General features: G+C 38.5%; 1 protein-coding gene across 3 annotated transcripts in view; it reads right to left on the reverse strand.

Annotated features, from left to right (window-relative positions):
- LOC145660663 (lys-63-specific deubiquitinase BRCC36-like) overlaps positions 1-18669 on the reverse strand; it is a 39877-nt gene extending 21208 nt beyond the window's left edge. Inside the window, exons 1-3 of one of the 3 annotated variants that reach the window (XM_081725981.1) lie at positions 18399-18665; positions 8308-8469; positions 2894-3101 (exon numbers count right to left, since the gene is read on the reverse strand). In XM_081725981.1, the coding sequence (XP_081582107.1) occupies positions 2894-3101; positions 8308-8412 (313 nt within the window). In that variant the 5' untranslated portion in view covers positions 8413-8469; positions 18399-18665. Of the gene's footprint in view, positions 1-2893; positions 3102-8307; positions 8473-18398 lie in introns of all 3 variants that reach the window. The other 2 variants (XM_081725980.1, XM_081725982.1) reach the window with 2 other exon arrangements.
- Between the last annotated feature and the right edge of the window lie 240 nt (positions 18670-18909).

The following is an 18909-nucleotide window of genomic DNA, read 5'->3' on the forward strand; positions in this document are numbered from 1 at the left end:
CGTTGACGATGAAACAAGTTATTAGTAATAGCTCCTTTCGACGCCAACTACACATAAGCAAAAATTCTAAATACAACCTTTAAAAACACCAAAGATTCAGCATCATATTTTTCGAAAGATAATAAACACCATAAACAATACAGTAAGTAAAAGTATTTTCTGTACCATGCACCTAAATGATTGGCTACTAGGCTTGAGGACCCAACACGCAAATCACAGTCAACACTCGTGAATAGACTTAAAATTTTTAATTATTAAAATACTTACAAATCCCAATATTATAGTGTGGGATATTATTTTGATAATTACATGTTGATGGATTTCCAGTACTCTGATATCAATGGATAATTACATAATTGTTGAATTATATTTCGCAGCTAGAAAATCGTGCTGTTGAGTAGTGAGTTCCTTTGGCGCCGAATAGTGTTGCCTACCGCCAAATCTCTTTAGTTCTCGCTGTTCGCGTGAGTTTCACGCGTTGAGTGACGTAACAGCAGACAGAGCTGTGATTGGCTGGAGAAACGCTAGCCAAGGTCAAACCAGCTGCCTGCATCCTCTGAGTGAGAGAACGCACACATAGAAACGTAGTCTGCTAGTAAGTGACAGTCCTTTTAAATAAAGAGAGAATTAAACTGCTTGAGCCGCATACAGCCAAAATGATGCACAAACGAGTTTATGACACTAAAACATTTGCAAAAGTATGAAAATCATACCTAGTATGGTGTGGGCCCTCCTTTTGCGTCCAAAATAGCTTGGATCCTACGTGGAATGGACGTATACAGCTCCTGAATCGTGGTGCGTGTAATTTTGTACCATTGTTCCTCCAAAACATGCTCCAGTTCCTTAAGGGATACTGGTGGAGGGTAATGAGCCCGAACACGCCTTTCTAACTCAGACCACAATGGCTCAATGATGTGCAGATCTGGTGATTGTGGGACTCATGGGAGGTGTGATAGCTCCTGGTCATGCTCCTAAAACTATGATTTCACTGTTTTTGCAGCGTGAAAGGGTGCCAAATCACCTTGGCAGATGCCATCACCATCAGGGAACAATATTTGGGCCACGGGTAGAACCTGGTCACCCTAAATGATCTCATACGCCTTAGCAGTCATCATTCCATGCAGGGCTATGATGGGACCTGCAGGAAACCACGATATCACTGCCCAGAACCATCCCCATGCTTTAAACTTGGGAGCAGAAGCCTGTATCATAGGCCTGCGACGGTATTCTCCGTACGTAAACACGACCGGTTGTTGGAAACAAGGTGAATGTCGATTCATCGGACCAAAAATGAAATGAAATGAAATCTTTAAGTTTTACGTCCCACGGTTATGCCGGTTAGGCTAAAGGAGACGGTGATGATGTGAGATGAGTGAAATGGTGGAATGAAGAAAGTAGGAGGAAACGGGAGAACCCCGAGAAAACCCACGAGCACGGTGTTTGTCCACCACAAATCATCGGACCACATTACGTGTTTTCACTGCTCATAAGTCCACGCCTTGTGGTCCTTGCACCACTGGATACGCCTCTTCACATTTACTGCTGTGACCAGGGGTTTGGCGATAGCGGCCTTGCCATGAAGTTTCATTTTATGAAGTTCCCGTCACACTGTTTTCGATAAAATCCGGTTTTGTAGGCCGGAATTGAGTTCAGACGTAATTTTCATTGCAGTGGTCTTCTTTTTAGCTGTTATAATCCGTTTTAATGCCCTCCGGTCTCTATCTGACAGAATTGTCTTTCGACCATTGTTGTGCTCTGCAGACGTTGTTTGCCCATGAATTGTGTATGCCCTCGTGACATTGGACACAGTGCCTTTCGACACCCTTACAATGTTCGCCACTGTTGCCACTGAAGCTCCAACCAGACGGGCACCAACAATCATGCCTCTTTGGAAGTCTGTCAGGTCGCTCATTTTACCGCACCACTTTCACACCACGACACTCACAGGTGAACTGGTTACTGCTGACGGAAGAGGAAGGTCCACATGACACATGAAAACAAAAAACGATCGGCAACCGCAACACGTATTGTACAGTGGAGGGCCAAACTTACGTGTCCTGTATGAAGTGTTTTTAGATTTTTTTGTCCAACCCCTGTATATATATATATATATATATATATATATATATATATATATATATATATATAATCGGTATTCATTACTCCATTTCTTTTCCACCTAACTTCCTGAACATACATATTTCTCTAATTCAATCCTTATAAATTTTAATGCGCCTGCTCTATTAAGACTTGTTATAATTCATTTCCAAATCTCATGTCTGTTTTGCTTTGTCGAGGTCGTGTCAAGTTATTAGTTCTGTTCCGAAGTTTCTGAACATTTTTTTTCTCCCCTACAGAATGATATTGCTAGCCTCACGCCAAACTTCCAAGTTACAGGATCACCGCCTTCGTCTCTCTTCGCCTGTTTATTTAATATATTCACATATAACCTCTATGTCTAGAGGCCTCTTTGATTCACAACTTGATCATGTGCCATGCAGTGGTGAGAGGAACCCACGTTATATTTAATACATACAGTAACATATATATATATCTAAACGTTTATATTAGAAATAAATATAATATTTCGACAAATACGTGACACTTATTGTCTTTTTGGGGTAACACCTCCACGAAACGACAAAAAGAAAGGAAGTAAAAATCTATCACTTCCTTATCTTTTATTTGTAGTTTTTCCAATACATCCGCTTCGCCCCGAGTGGCTTGATACTCTTAAGAGTGGAAGTACTGCCTGTCGATGCTTTGTGGTTTTAACAAAGACCTACGCCTCCAGTATGATTTCTGTGAGTAACTTGAACTGAATTTGCATCTAGTTGATATCTATCAGGTATAGTTTTTCTTTTGATGCTGACAATTGTTAACTAACTCTTACCTACATGGGAAGGCCACACTGTTATATGTGGATGTGAATGATACCATCCTAACACTCTCATTGGCTGACCCAACTCTTGAGTTAATTTCTCTGCCTGTATGGTTGCATCGGTCAATTGTTCTGGAGATATTTCGACTCTGTCCTTTTGCTTATCAGAACGGCGGAGCATCACGACTGCTGAGATGTGAGCAATCTTCTTCATATCAATCTGAAAGTTAAAACAGAAGAATATTTAATATATTTATACAGTACTTAAAAATCACTCCGCGGCAGAAAAGAGTGCCTCCCTAATTTTGTCCGCATTAAAAAAGAAAGAAAGAAAAAAAAGAACTATGCTTTTATATATAACGTCCACAAAAGATACACGATATCTACACGGAATTCACTGAAACTACTCCGCTTTATGCCTTATTGGATTCACTGAACATGATAACACAGCCAATTTTTCAAAGCAATCAGAATAATAAAGACATAATTGCAATTGTTTTGTCTATGCTTCACCTTTAGCTAGATTATATTCCTTTATTCTTTCTTAATTTTTACCCTCTTCTAAAAGATACTTACTCCACCGGAAATAAAATGGGTAGAAGGCAGGTTGTTATCCATCTTAATAAAGGAACCAAAGAATGATCCTGCAAATGGTTCAAAAATGAAATTTTGTTACACTTAGTATCTATCGCAAACACGTAACTAACATTATTTAATGAAATAAGGAGACTGGAAACGTAGAAAAAGATTGTTATGACACAAAGGAGAGAGCAAAAATTTATATAGGAAAACATGACAAGATTTTTCGCACTCTTTGACGAGATCCTGAACATTTGACGCATTTTTCCTTGGTCTCTTGACGACTAAAATCGGTGGTAATTTTCTTTTTACCTATTTTGCTGTACTTCACACAGGAATACCGTAAGGAAAAAAAAACAATCAAAGTACTACTGAAGCAATACAAACTACCAAGAAGTATTGTAAGTTTTTGTTTATTATTGTGACTGCTTTGAGAAAATTGCTTCTACCTGCTACGATAGTACGAAATATGATTTTAAATTGCCATAAGCTAGGGCACGATTTTTTCTTCCCCTCCGAGGAGTGTACAATCTCACTTCTTAACATATTAAAGACTCTGCTTAAATTGGTTAGGCACTGGAAGCACAATAGATCAAATGAAGGGTTTCCTGGAAGGATCCCAGATCACCTGATGGTATCATTCCCGTGGGCCTTCCCGTCTACCCAATCCTTCTTTTCCGTCATCATTATTTTGTATTTCACATCCGTTTCCTTTATCCTACAGAGCACGGTTCCGGGATGTTAAACTCATATTTCATTTAATTTTTTCTTAAAATATACAAACTGAAAGCCTATTAGCATACTAATCCAAATCCTTAACGAAGTACGCATTAAATAAATTTGGTACGTGTTGTGGATCATTCATTTGCCACAATATCTGACCAGAACTTTCAGACTTAAATAAATGGTGAATTCACCTTTGTATTCTGTGTCAATTTTTGTGCATAATATCATTCCCCTTTGGAAGTTTTTTCAACATCACTTATCTTTGTTGCTTCCTTTTATATCTATCTTAACGAGTTGTTTCTTTGGAAAATTTAGAGAAAATAGGATCATCCGAAAAACAACGGAGTTAAAGTATCACTTGTTAATATCTGCATTATTCATATTTAGAGTTTTTTCCTGCTCATTGTTTTTATTTATTTATTTTTAATTCTCTTTTAAGAATGATGAAAAATCACTAAGTCACTTTTAACGACTTTGTATGAATTTTACTTTAAAAAAAAAAAAAAAAAAAGTTACCAAAACTGGAGTAAAAATACATAGTTAGTGGGTATAGCAAATAATTATCTGAAACCAATGAACATATCACTATGACTTATATTTTCTTCGGGTGAAAAGCAGAGTTGATATCTTCGGAATTACATGAATTTAGCCTTTTCTGAAGAAGACGCAGGGTTTACACGAAAGTTAAAATATTTTTTGGTGATATATGTATCTCTTCAGTTACTGGTGTTAAAATACGAATAATGATTTTTTTGTTGTTATTGTTGAATATTCATTATTCAAATATTTGAATAATTTTAACAGCATTACTATACATCTTTTTGTTAGAATTAAACAGCGAACACTAATTCTTCGTCAGAATTTTAAAGAACAATTTATATTCAAGATTTGGTTACTTTAAATACAGCTTCGGTTGGAGATTTTTATTCGCTGCAACTGTTTCCTCTGTTGATGCTCATTACAAGTATCTTTCCACTCAACATTTTAGAGTATACAAAGCTATTATGGTCTTTGAATTACAGCGCAAAGGGAACATTACGTCATAGCTCTATTTACCGTTTCATTTATATATATATATATATGACAAATATGAACGAAGATCCTTTCCCCCTTCTATTTATAGTTTTTGAAATTTTCGGTAGTACAATTGGTTTAATTAAAGGATGGATCATAGCTAAAGATGCAAAAATTCAGGTCCTTTTTCTAAAGAGTTTATATGTATGAACATCTCGGATGAACATATGCGCCGCTTACGGCGAAATTTACTTATTAGGTGGAATGGGTTGCGATTGAACCACAAACAGTATGTAGGCAGTTTATTTCCGGAAATGTGCCTGGAGATGGTAGAGAAAGCTTGTTTGATATGTCTCACTCTAGCCATAGGTTTGCCCCTTCCTATCCTGCTCTTGTACACTTTATCACTTTGGTTTTCTTCTTATTTATCTTCATTTTGCATGTTTTTCCAGTTGGTCGTTCAAGTTTGAAAGTGCTTCCTGCAACTCCCCTTTGTTCTCGCTATCAGTGCTATGTCATCAGCAAACCTTGTGCTGAAAACCTGGTAATTTAATTTTACGCCCTTCTCATTTTTATCAAAGAATTCTTTCATAGCCTCTTCTATATAGACGTTGAACAGAAGAGGTGAAAGTCCACATCCTTGCCTTGCCTTACTTATTCTTGCTTCCTTCTGTTTTCTTCCTATAACAGCTGTCTGGTTCCTACAAATTTGGTATATTATTCTTCTGTCTCTGTAATCCACCTTCAGATTCTTCAACGCTCCGAACATGATATTCCAATCTACGTTGTCAAAATCTTTCTCTATATCTACAAATGCTATCGCAATTGGTTTGTCTATACTGATGTGCTGTTTCATGATCAACCGTAGACTCAGTATTGCTTCCCTTGTTCCCTTTTTTTCCTGAATCCAAACTGGTCCTCCGATAGCCGTCCTTCGGTTTTCCCTTCCATTCGTTGTGCAATAATTTTGCACAGTATGGGAAGCATGGGAAAGCAAACTTAACGTTCTGTGTTCTTCGCATTTCCGTGCGCCTTTTCTCTTCGGGATAGGGACCAATATGCTTTTCTCGAAGTCTCTTGGTATTTTCCCGAGATGTACATTTCATTAATAAGATTAAATAGTTTCTTCTTTCTTACAATTCCGAGATTCTTAATTACTTCCGTTGGTATTTGATCTATTTCTGGGGCTTTACCATGTTGCATTTTCTCCAAAGCATTGTCAAATTCGGATTGTAAAAATGATGGTCCTAATTCATTTTCATCGACGTCTTCTTCCTTCTCTATCTCTTCTTCGTTTACTCTGTCTCCTTTTTAGAGTTCTTCAATGTATTCCTTCCTTCTTTTTGCTATCTGCTCTTCTATTAGCGTTGTCCCGTCCTTTTCTATGATAATGTCTATGCATTTCTTTTTCTCACCGAACTGTTTTCTACACTTTCTATATGCTGTTTCTGTATTACCTTTGACGATATTTTCCTCAATTTCCTTATACGTTCTTTATCCAGTTTTCTCTGGCCTTTTTTACTTTTCTGTTGATGTGATTTCTGCACCTTCTATATTCCTCTTCATTGTTTGCTATCTTGAACTATCATCTTTTCTCCATCATTTGCAATATTTTTGCTGTTATCCAGGGTTTATATTGGGTTCTCGATTCTCTTCCTATGAGCTCGGCGGCTTCTTTTAAAATCCCTGCTTTCATGGCTTCCCATTTCGAGTTGATGTTATAACCTGCTAAAGCTACCTTAGACGTCTCTGTCTGTCGCAGTTGGATATTCCTTTTTCGTGTTTCATTCCTTCTTAGCTTGACTGTGTTCCACCTTTTGTTTGGTGCTATCACTCTTTTCTTCTTTAGTCGGAATTCGCTCTTCATCAAAAATAAATTATGGTCTGAGTCAACGTCTGCTCCTGCGTAACTCTTACTGTTCTTCACTTGATTTGTAACTGCCTGTTGGACCAGTATATAGTCTATTTGGTATCTTTCTTTGTCTCCTGATCTTGTCCATGTGTGTCTTCTTCTCAGGTTTGTTCCAAGAGGGTATTTGTTACACTCGGATTATGGCTTTTGCAGAACTCAACTAGTCGTGCACCTCTCGGATTCCTTTCTCCTAGACAGAAATTCCCATTACATTCTCTTTTTTCCCTTTGCCGACTACAGTGTTCCAGTCACTCATGTCTAACTTCGCTGATTCCCAAATTATCTATCTTCATGTGTTCCATTTCTTTCTTTAGATTTTCCAGTTTTTTACAGTGTAACAGCGATCGCACATTCCAGGTTCCTATGCTGCAGGGGTTTCGTTTGATAACGATCGAGGAGGTCCTGCTTTGTTTCCCTCCACTGCCTGGGACGACCCTCTGTGAAACAGTAGTGTCATATTCCCTAATGTTACATTTTCTTATGTCTCTTTCCATGTTGTTTCTTAGGGACTGAGTAAAGTGGTGGTATCCGAGGTCCTTCCACCTTGCAGTGAAACAGCCATAGAGGACATCCTGTCCCTGCCTGTTTTTGTCCACATCTGAGCCTTGCCGATGTCAATCATCTTCAGCCTCAGTGTGGTAATGGTAGAGCTGCTGCCCACTACCATAATATCTCTCTTCATCTGGCTCCTACTCCTAATGACCTAGAAACTTTTTTAGTGCCACGAAATTGCTTAATAATAATGAGAGTAGGAAGTAGTGACAGACTAGATCAATCATCTAACGTGAAAAATATGTTCTCTATAAATTTTACGTGCCTTAGTGAACATGGAAGGAGAAGGTCCTTTTGACATTTTTTGCGGGAAGGCTTATGCATCCTTAGTTACACTACTGCCTAACCAATCCTTAACTGCTTTGTAGAAGCTAAAAGTGCGCGTTGTCGTAATTATTAGTTGCAACTACAGTACTGATCCTACAAAGTTTGTTGACATCCATTTTTTTTTTTTAATGTTTTGGATCTCACTTCCGAAGATACGATATAGTTTTGCAAATATCAATTTATTTAGATTGTTTGAACTGTTCGATTAATCCGTTCTGATCTGCTTACTCAAAGTAAAGCCTGTCAAGGAGATATATTTTTACATACAATCTATTAGAAGACTCAAACACTGAAAATTGGAATTGATTGTACTTACCTCACCAATTAGCAATCCCATAACTTCCTCCTTTTCCGTTGACAACGCATGCTGCAAACACACCATATACACATCGGCTGACATATACACACACGTCAATGCCATGTTGAAACCCTCTTAATGATCCACCAATTTTTGCATTTAACTTCGAATTGCTTCTATCTGCTGATAGAAATAAAAGTAAATTATTAATGAATAGTACGCCAACGAAGTATTAGGATTCTATTCTAATTCTCCAGCAGTGCAAAAATACGAAATAAATTCTTTCAACGGTAGTTTTTAATTTACGACGGTCATTCACATAGTCTTGAAGGTATTGGCCACACTGTTGAACTTGAGTTCCGCGTTGTGGAGCAAAACCTTCTGGAGAGAGCACAGAGGTGGTCTCATTGAGTCAGTTGTGTTTAGTGATAAGGCTACCTTCCATCCTTCGAGAAAAGTAAACAAACAAAATGTGAAGAACTGAGCTTTGGGAAATTCTCATGGTTATGAAGTACATATCCGTGACTCCCCCAAGATGAAAGTGTTTTGTGGTTAACTAACTAACTCTATGGCCTATGGAACCCGGAGGTTCACTGCCGCGTTCACAAAAGCTCTCCACTGACTTCTATCCTTAGCTAATTGGATCCAGTTTCTACTTTGTATTCCTATCTCTGCGAGATCCATCTTAATATTATCCTCTCATCTGCGCCTAGGTCTTCCTAATGGTCGTTTTCCTATGGGTCTACCAGTCAAGACTTTGAAAACGTTTCTACTTTCTTCCATTCTAGCTACATGACCTGCCCACCTAAGCCTCCTAGACTTGACGACCCTAACAATGTTGGGTAAACCGTATAAACTATGTAGTTCCTCGTTATGAAGCTTCCGCCATTCCCCATTCTCGTTCCTCTTGGGTCCGAATATTCTTCTCAGGATCCTGTTCTCAAATACTTTCAGTCTATGTTCTTCCCTCAGAGTAAGCGACCATGTTTCGCAACCATACAGAACAACAGGCATGATTATCATTTTATATATTTTATACTTCAAATTCCTCGACAGAATTCGCGACGACAAGAGATTTTGAACCGAATAGTAACACGAATTCCCTGCTTTTAGTCGACATTTAATTTCTTCGTGAATATGATTTTCGTCTGTTAATATTGATCCTAAATATTTGAAAGTATCCACTTTATCAAAAGTATTATTTAATAGTTTAACGCCTCCACAATTTGCCATATTCCGGTCCCGACGCACTTCCATGTATTTAGTTTTCTCTGCATTTACTTCTAAACCCATGTCCCTGCAAGCGTTTAATAAGATCTCTGCATTTATTTCTACTGTTCTCCTATCCTCCCCTATTAAATTTACATCATCAGCATATGCCATAACCTGGTGAATGCCGTTCAACTCTAGGCCCTGGTTGCTATCTTTGATTTTCCTTATGGCGTATTCCAGCACAAAGTTAAATAATAATGGCGACAACGCATCTCCTTGTTTCAGGCCATTTTCGACGTGGAATTTCGTGGACAAAAATTTTCCTACCCGGACTTTACTTTGGGATTCACTTAAACATATCTTAATTAATCTAATTAGCTTTCTCGGTATTCCAAGCTCTGTAAGGACGTTGTATAATGTTTCTCTCCTAACCGAGTCGTAAGCCTTTCTAAAATCAATAAATAGTTGATGTACCGGGGTATTGTATTCCCACTTCTTTTCGAGTATTTGGCGAATGGTAAATATTTGGTCGATAGTTGATCGATTTCGTCTAAATCCCCACTGATAATCTCCAATAATTTCATCTGCGTATGGGGTCAATCTTGCTAACAGAATATTTGAAAGGATTTTATAGGATGTTGACAGAAGAGAAATGCCTCGATAATTATTACAGTCAGTTTTGTCGCCTTTCTTGTGAATTGGAACAATGATTGACTCTTTCCATTCTTGTGGCAATTCTTCCTTGTTCCATACAAGGAGAATGAGTTTGTGTATCTTGTTCCACAATTTTTCGCCTCCAGCTAAAATTAACTCAGCCGGAATTTCATCTACACCCGGAGATTTATGTTTCTTTAATTTCTTTATAGCGGCTTCCACTTCTATTCGATTGGGTTCTGGAATATACGGTTCTGCGGTGTGTATCTCCTTTTCTCCACGCACATTAGTTTTTGGCTGCGTGTTCAGCAAATCACCAAAGAAATCTTTCCATCTATTTAAGAGGCTATCCGTATCAGTGAGAACTGTTCCGTCAGATTTCTTTAATATATAAGCACGAGGTTGATAGCCTTTCTTAAATTCGCTGATCCCCTTATACATGTCCCGAATATTTTTATTTTTACTATTATCTTCTAGTTCCTTAATTTTAGCTTTCAAAAAATCCCGTTTCTTTGTTCTAAAAGTTTTGGAAGTTTCCCGCCTGATATCTGCGAAATTTTGTGTAGTTATTTCATTCGGATTTTGTAGCCAGCGTAATTTTGCCTGTTTTCTCTTCTCTACTAGTTTAATGCATTCTTGGTCGAACCATGGTTTGTTCCTACGTATTTCCGCGTGTCCCAATTTTTCTATTGCTGAACTTTTGATGCTATCTCTAATTTCAATCCAAGTATCCTCAACACTAGTGCACTCCGAGTCTTCTAAAGCCGAGAATCTATTCGAAACTTCAATCTGGTATTCCTCTCTTACCTGGCTCTTTTCTAATTTCTTTAAACTAAATCTCTCCGTTTTCGGACATTGAGTATTACCTTTATTCAACGATAATCTCTCCCGTATTATCGCTGCTACCAGGTAGTGATCAGTGTCACAATCAGCCCCTCTAAACGACCGGACGTCAATTATGCTAGATTGTCTTCTTCTATCTACTAAAACGTGATCAATTTGATTATGTGTTTTTCCGTCTGGTGATGTCCAAGTGTATTTATGAACGTCGCGATGTGGGAATTTTGTACTCTTCACGATTAGGTTTTTGGATGTTGCAAAGTTCACGAGTCTAACACCGTTGTCATTACTTTCCTTATGCAAACTTTCGTTCCCTATAATCGGTTTGAAAATATCCTCTCGTCCTACCTTAGCATTGAAATCCCCTAATAGAATCTTCATATGGTATCGCGGGAGTTGGTCAAATATCCGTTCCACTTCTTCGTAAAAACTATCTTTTATATCGTCACCCTTATCTTCAGTTGGAGCATGTACATTTAAAACAATAATATTACACCACCGTCCCTTAAGAGTAATAAAAGAAAGTCTGTCAGTAACAAATTCAACCCGTTTAATTGCTGGTAATATTCGTTTGTGAACGAAAAACCCTGTTCCTAACTGGTGATTTTTATTTCCTTCCCCGTAAAAGAACGTAAAATTTCCGGAATTTTCAGATCCTTTCCTTCCCACCTAACTTCCTGAACTCCTACTAAGTCCATCCTGTATTTCTCTAACTCACTCGTTACAGATTTTAACGCGCCTGCCCTATAAAGACTTCTAATGTTCCATGTTCCAAATCTCATGTCCATTTTCTTTTACTGATGTCGTGCCAAGTTAGCAGTCCTTGTCCGAGGCTTTTGTGAATGTTTCTGAACAAGTACCTTTTTTTACAGGATGAGGGTGTTAGCCTTACCCAAACCCCCAAGCTGGAGGACCACTCCTAGTCGTCTGTCCGCGACTGCTTATTCAGTATATTCGCAGCTAACCTCTATATCTAGAGGCCTTCTCCTCGATCCGCAACCTGAGGACGCGCCATGCCGTGGTGACAGGAGTGGTTACCTCTAAAAAATGTATGGTCCTATTTGTTTCCTGGAGGACACTGTAGATATATTTTCCACCTACACATGGTATAGACATGGCTTTTCCCGCAGGTGGAAGAGGATAAGAGAACATTTTATTTTCCAGCAGTACGGGGCACCTCTACAATGGCTTCAGGACGTCAGGAGGGAACAACAGAAGGTTATCAAATCAATTGATAAGGTAAGCTAATCGTGATCATCAGATTCTGCTTCCTTGCTTGTTCGGTTACCTATGTTAAAAACCAGTGTATCAGCCACTCCTACCTAAAAATTTAGCTAAACTTCCAGCACGCATTGCAAGGGGCACTTCGTTACCTTGCTTGATTATGCATGATATATTTTAATATTTGGTCTAGGAATTAATTCGTGCGGGTGGACAAGAGATGGCGCAACGAACGGAGCGTCCCACAGTTCCGTGTATCCACACATGTGTTGCAAACCCCTGTCATCGCGTATCGTTCGTAGTATAGGGTAGTGGATTAAAGCGTCAACAACACCAGTTTGTAGTGAAGTGAACATGGCGCAATTTGTGCCTGATAAAGTGTTTTTGCGGGGTGTCCTGCTGCATTACTTTAACATGCAGAAAAGTGCGACTGAAAGTCATCGTATTTTGGTGGAAGTGTATGGTGACCATGCTCTAGCTGAGCGAACGTGTCAGAAGTGGTTTGCACGGTTTAGAAGTGGTGATTTCGGCTTGGCAGACCAAGAGCGAGCTGGACAGCCAAAAAAATTTCAAGACGAAGAATTGACAGCATTGCTCGAGCAGGATTCGTGTCAAACGCAGGAACAACTTGCAGCAGCATTAGGCGTTGATCAAACAACAGTCTCCAAACGCTTGAAAGCCATGGGAATGATTCAAAAGATGTCACATTGGGTTCCACATGAATTGAAAGACAGAGACGTTGAAAGACGAAAAACCATTTGCGAATTGCTGCTTCAACGACAGAGCAGAAAGGGGTTTCTGCATCGAATTATTACGGGTGATGAGAAGTGGATCCATTACGAGAACTCTAAACGAAAAAAGGCCTGGGTGAAACCAGGTGAACCAGGCCCATCACAACCAAAACGAGATATTCACTGTGCAAAGGTTATGCTGTGCATATGGTGGGATATGAAAGGTGTGGTGTACTATGAGCTGCTGCAACCGGGTGAAACTATGAATGGAGAACGTTATCGACGACAATTAATGCGTTTGAAGGAAGCTCTGGCCAGAACACGACCAGAATGGGAGAACAGACATGATAAACTTATTCTTCAACATGATAACGCTCGCCCACATGTCGCAAAACCGGTCAAAACCTATTTAGAAAATGTCGGATGGGAAGTTTTACCCCACCCGCCGTATTCACCAGACGTTGCTCCTTCGGACTACTACTTGTTCGATTTCATGAACAACGATTTGATTGGACAGCGGTTTACTTCTTCAGAAGATATCGAAACATGGGTCTCTGACTGGATCGCTTCCAAGGATGAGGACTTCTTTCGCCACGGAATCCGTACATTGCCTGACAGATGGGCGAAAGTGGTGGCTAGCGATGGACAATATTTTTCTTAAGGTATTTATGTATTTTGTGTTTGTACTACAGCTTCAATGTGTGCGTACCAACCGCACGAATTAATTCCTAGACCAAATATTAAATATAGATATAAAATTAAGCTGTGTATATTAATTAGTAAGTCAGGCCTGACAGCATTTATTTAATATAAGTATAGCGTAAAATATATACTTTTACTATGTTTATAATATGTAATTATATATAAATATCAATTAGAGAATTATCACAATCATTTATATATACTTTTTTTTTAATATTAAGTTTCAGTTAGTTAGATCGAATATTACTCTCGCGCCCACTTGATTATAGATCTGGTAGAAAAGCTAGTTTTTGAAGATTTCTCTTTGTTACTTACTTTTCTAGTAATTTTCCATTGCTGTAGAAGTTTCCAGAACTGTTGCTAAGTTAAATTTTTTCTGTCCCCGGCAAAACATATAAAAAGGCTTTTTTTTAAATGGCTTTCGCTGTTTCAGCTAGGGAAGCTTGTAGGGTAGTGGTCTATGCCGGTAGCTGTGCAGTCTGAAGGGAATTAGCAAGTGATCTTTTTCCCGTTAGTTTGTCCTTTAGAGTAGTTACTGGATGGTCAGTGGATATGTTAGTCCTTGACTTCCAGTCCCGCTAGAGAAAGCAGTCTCTTGTCATAGCTTAGGTGAATTCTCGAGATAGGAGTAGGAATTAAAAAATAAAGTGGGAGTTTTGAGCTCTACGTCAAAATGATGGCTTAAATGGGCTCTAGCTTAATGGTTAGAGAGAATATAAAGTAATTTGTTCTTGGGGTGATCCTAGGGAGAGAGTGAACCCAGGACACTTAGGTTTTTGAAATCTCCAGGTGCTGGATGTTTTTCCCATGAAATTTTGAATCCAGGTTGCGATGTGGGTTCGATCCCCGTACAGTCAGGCTGTAGTGAAGCCTGGCTGGTATTTCTATTTTCACACTGCGACTTTCGTGTATGAAAGAATTAGTGTGCGGTTTACTTTTCTAACCTAGAGTCTTAAAATGATAGACGTAATATAATAGCTGGGCCAAGAATGACGGCTGCTACTCCTAATTCCCTAAGTTTACCAATCCTTTAAGATCTTAGTTAGTTTCCTATCTGGATTTCTCTGCGTGTTGAGAGTACAAACCAGGTGTAGGCCAGACTGTTACTGTAATGAAGTTTAACAGTCTTTGAAAGCAAGGAATATGGACCTAGAGTAGAGAGAGTACTAGTTTCCATATTACCGCAGTTCCCAAAGAAATCTTAAGGTTTGGTTTGAGTGGTGATAAAGGATCTCGATTAGATTTATAATTTCATATAAATATAAAGAGATCCGAAACGGAGATAAATTAATTTTTGTTTTTTTTACCTTACAGCATTCAAGAAGCAGCTGAATCTACTGACAGATGTAGGACAGATTGTGGCGAGAATTAGACTATTGGATTGACGTGTACGGAATTAGAAAAGACACTCATATTGAGCTTTTTAACGTAACTTGCATGTCATTGTAAATAAATAAACGTGAGTTAAAACTCTGAAATCGGGAAGATCATTTACCCTGTACTTTGTCATAAACTGAATCCTTACCTGCTTTGAACACGAATTGGAGCGCGAATCATAAAGTTCCCCCGACCCCAAATGCGTATAAATGAAGTGTAAATACAACACTCAATATAATTGTTTCACTCATTTCCTTTTTATCGTTCTCCAAAAAATCTACGATGGATGAGATAACAACGCCCCACTTAACATAGATGGATTTCAAAAGGGGTCACCAAAAGGGATTATGTCGGAAAGACGCGGGTCACACTTATACTTATATGGATAACAGAACCCAACCAACCCCTGCGGGGCTTCTAACCAATTCCTCCTCCTCCTACTACGACGACGACGTAATAAATGCTGGCCCCCATCTTTCCGACTGTATGGGGTCACTCACACTGAGGCAGTATCCGGACCCAGCAGAAGCACTGCGGGAAAACAAATGCTAAACGAATTCAACGTTTGCGATATTAAGAGTGTAGTGTTCGCGCGAAACTGAGTAGCAAATAATTTAAGAAAATAAACGAATGAACTGATGTTATCTTTTAGTATTAAGTCACATTAAAAGAGAGCGAGGTTTTTCCTAATGCTGAGAAAGTTAAGTACTTTGGAAACGAAAAGATGTCAAGACTACTTCTTCTTTCTTTTTTTTACTGGGAAAGAACAATGACGCGATCATATACTTTTGCATAAAGGATGTAATTCAATAATAGGAAATGGAATGTGGTATGAAGTTAAGACCTTCGAGAGCTCTATATGATGGAATGAAATGGTTCTTTTCAAAAGAAGGAAAGTACGAAATAAGAAATGAATCTATAAACGGTGCCGAGGACTGATAGAAAGAAGTTAACATTCACCAAGAGAGGCAGTGAGAATGTATAAGTTAAGTACATAACTGTTGCGGCAGTACCTTCGCAAGGATCAAGGGCGTCAATCCCACCGGGGACATGCCCCCCCCCCCTAATATTTCAAGTAACTTAGGTCAACTATGACCCAAGACAGGCTCAACCATGTGGCAGTTTGCTACGTTCAGGAAAACAATGTTAGACAAAGTGAATATGAAAAAAGTAGTTCAAAAGTTTGTTTCCAATTATGAAAAAAGGCAGTGATTTCTTAGCCTTATAGAGCTGAAGGTGAAATAAACTATAAAGTAACAAACTGTTTTTGTTTACATAGCAAGGAACAAAGCGAGTTAATTTAGCTAAAAAATGCACAATTTTGAACTATTTTTTTTTTTTACCTATGCATTATTGAGCCACATTTATATTAGTTATAAGCTTGTTGGCTAAAACCTGTTTTCGAAACTTTGTTTCTCAGTGCTCACTTCACATTACCTTTTATTATTATTTTGTTTTTGACATAGACTTGGTGCCATTTACCTAAATTGTAAAACAGAGTTCAATTTTATTGTTTGAATAATCGAGCGCATTGAATAATGTGTGTGTGTGTTTTTTTTTTTTAAGTACCACATTTTCCGAAAATAAAACTAGACTACCAAAGCTACAAATAAAACACAATTTTTTAAACTTATTGTTTGCTTTTTAAGTATAAAAAAAAGCTTTAAATTGCAATGTACGAATACGATTTTTTTTTAAACTTTCCGGGGAAGAACCTCCCGCATTCTGGGTGGTATTCCATATACCACTGTCCCACTGGTAAATGTCCCCTCAAAGTTTATGTGCTGCTGATGCCAATGGGAAGGATAGGGGTAGTGTATGTTTTTCGAGTGAATAGCAGGTTTTGCGTATGCTCAGCACCACTAATGTGCCTGCTCCCTATGGACGCACCCTCACGCGGACCAACCTACTTCGCCATGCCTGTTAGATAGCATTCGTGCTTTTACTGGACACCTAACACAGGCTGTTGGGGTAGTGTCATGTTGCCCAACACGAATATTTTGGAGAACAATACAAAAATAATGTGTGAAAGAATTATGATTCTTAAACAATTTCTGGTGGGCCCCTTGAACTTCATCTATACTTTCATGTCGCTCAACGCAAATCTCTTATGGGACAATAAGTAAATAGTGAAAGAATTATATTTTTTCAATAAGTGGTGTAACTTGACCTGTGTGTAGTTTAACTGTCGTATAGTACTTATAATGATTTTACGGCTTACGTTTAGAGTTGTCTCTCCTATTTTATACCTATAAAAAAACATAAAGCATTAAAACGTGCAGTGTTACTATACGGATCCATAGTATAAGTAGTAGTAGTAGTAGTAGAAGGAGGAGGAGTAGGAACGGGTTAGAAGCCCCGCACGGGTTCGTTGGGTTCTGTTCTCGACATAAAATGGGCATGCTGCTGAATCATCGAACCTTCCGCGTCTTGCAAATAGTGCCTACTTCCAGATATCTTTTCTCGTATTAAAAACGGGGGCCGCGGTGGCTCAGTGGTAGAGCGTTCACCTCTGGTGCTTGGGGTCCCGGGTTCGATCCCAGCCCCCGCCAAGTGAACTTTGTGGTGGACAAACACTGTGTGCGTGGGTTTTCTCTGGGTTCTCCCGTTTCCTCCCACTTTCTTCATTCCACCATTTCATTCATTACTCATCATCACCATCTCCTTTAGCCTAACCGGCATAATCGTGGGACGTAAAAAGATTTCATTTCATTTCGTATTAAAAACATAACTTTAATGCCAAACTTACACACCTAAACATTACATAAGAACTCAAAAAATCATTTTTCCTGTAAATTTTCGAAATTTTTATAAAAAAACGGAGGGGTAACTCTAAACTTTACCCGATTTTACACAAGTAATCCTACACTTGTCACCATAAAATACAGCTGTATTACTTAAGTCTGCCGCTTACAGAAATTTGGGCAAAACTTCACAATACACGCTCCAGCTGCGTATCGATAAGTAGGACTGCTTGTGAAGGGTATAGTAAAGTAGAGTAGGATAGAGTAGAATAAGATAGGGATAAGTAGGTAGCGGTAGAAACGGGTTAGCTTAAGGTTATGGAAGTTTTGACCTATTTTTATAAAATTAATAGATGTAATTTCTCGATTCTGAGTAAGTATAGCAGCTGGAGCGGGCGCTTTACATTTGTTCCGTATAAATTTGTCTTTCCGTGCAAAGTGTTTAATTTTACCTGTAATTTTTGCAAAATATGATGTGCCTATCCTTGACCTACACTATGAATGTTAAAGAAGAATGTATAATTGAAAATGTGGCTCACTTGGCTCAGCTAAATTATACCTGTACGACGGTAGTAACTTCATTTTTTTCTCTAGTTTTCAAACACTAATTACAATTTTTGGTGCTTACCCTGCCAGTTTCCTGCTAACTCTAGCTACAATTACTATACTGTAACAATGAAAATAAATCAATCAAATGACACTGAACTTAAAACTTGAACACAAAAACATGTAATTTACTTGTCTCTTGTCTTGTCTTGTCGTAGACCATTATCGGTCAAATAGGTAGGTGCACCGGCTCACTAGTCATATGTGCTACTAATGCAAAAATGGTCAAATGTGTACCTCAAACAGAGGATTTATGATTCAAAAGCAAAATAGAATAAAATACAGGACACAATTGGGAAAAGGACACAAGTCGGGAAAAGAGTCAAAATCAGAAAAAGGTCAAAATCAGGAAGGAGTTCAGACAGGGAAAGAGGGCGAAAAGCCAAGGTGAACAGGGCAAAAAAGTAGAGGAAAGTGGGAAGTGTAAACTGAAAAAAGAAAGAGTATAAAAAAGTAGGGGACGTATGTACGTGTAAATGCTAAAGAAAGTGTAAGTGTCAAGGATATTATAAAATAGAGGATCTGCCCATACA

The sequence above is a fragment of the Thermobia domestica genome, chromosome 9 (assembly GCF_964235325.1).
Source record: "Thermobia domestica chromosome 9, izTheDome1.hap1.1, whole genome shotgun sequence".
In the NCBI taxonomy this organism is placed as follows: domain Eukaryota; kingdom Metazoa; phylum Arthropoda; class Insecta; order Zygentoma; family Lepismatidae; genus Thermobia; species Thermobia domestica.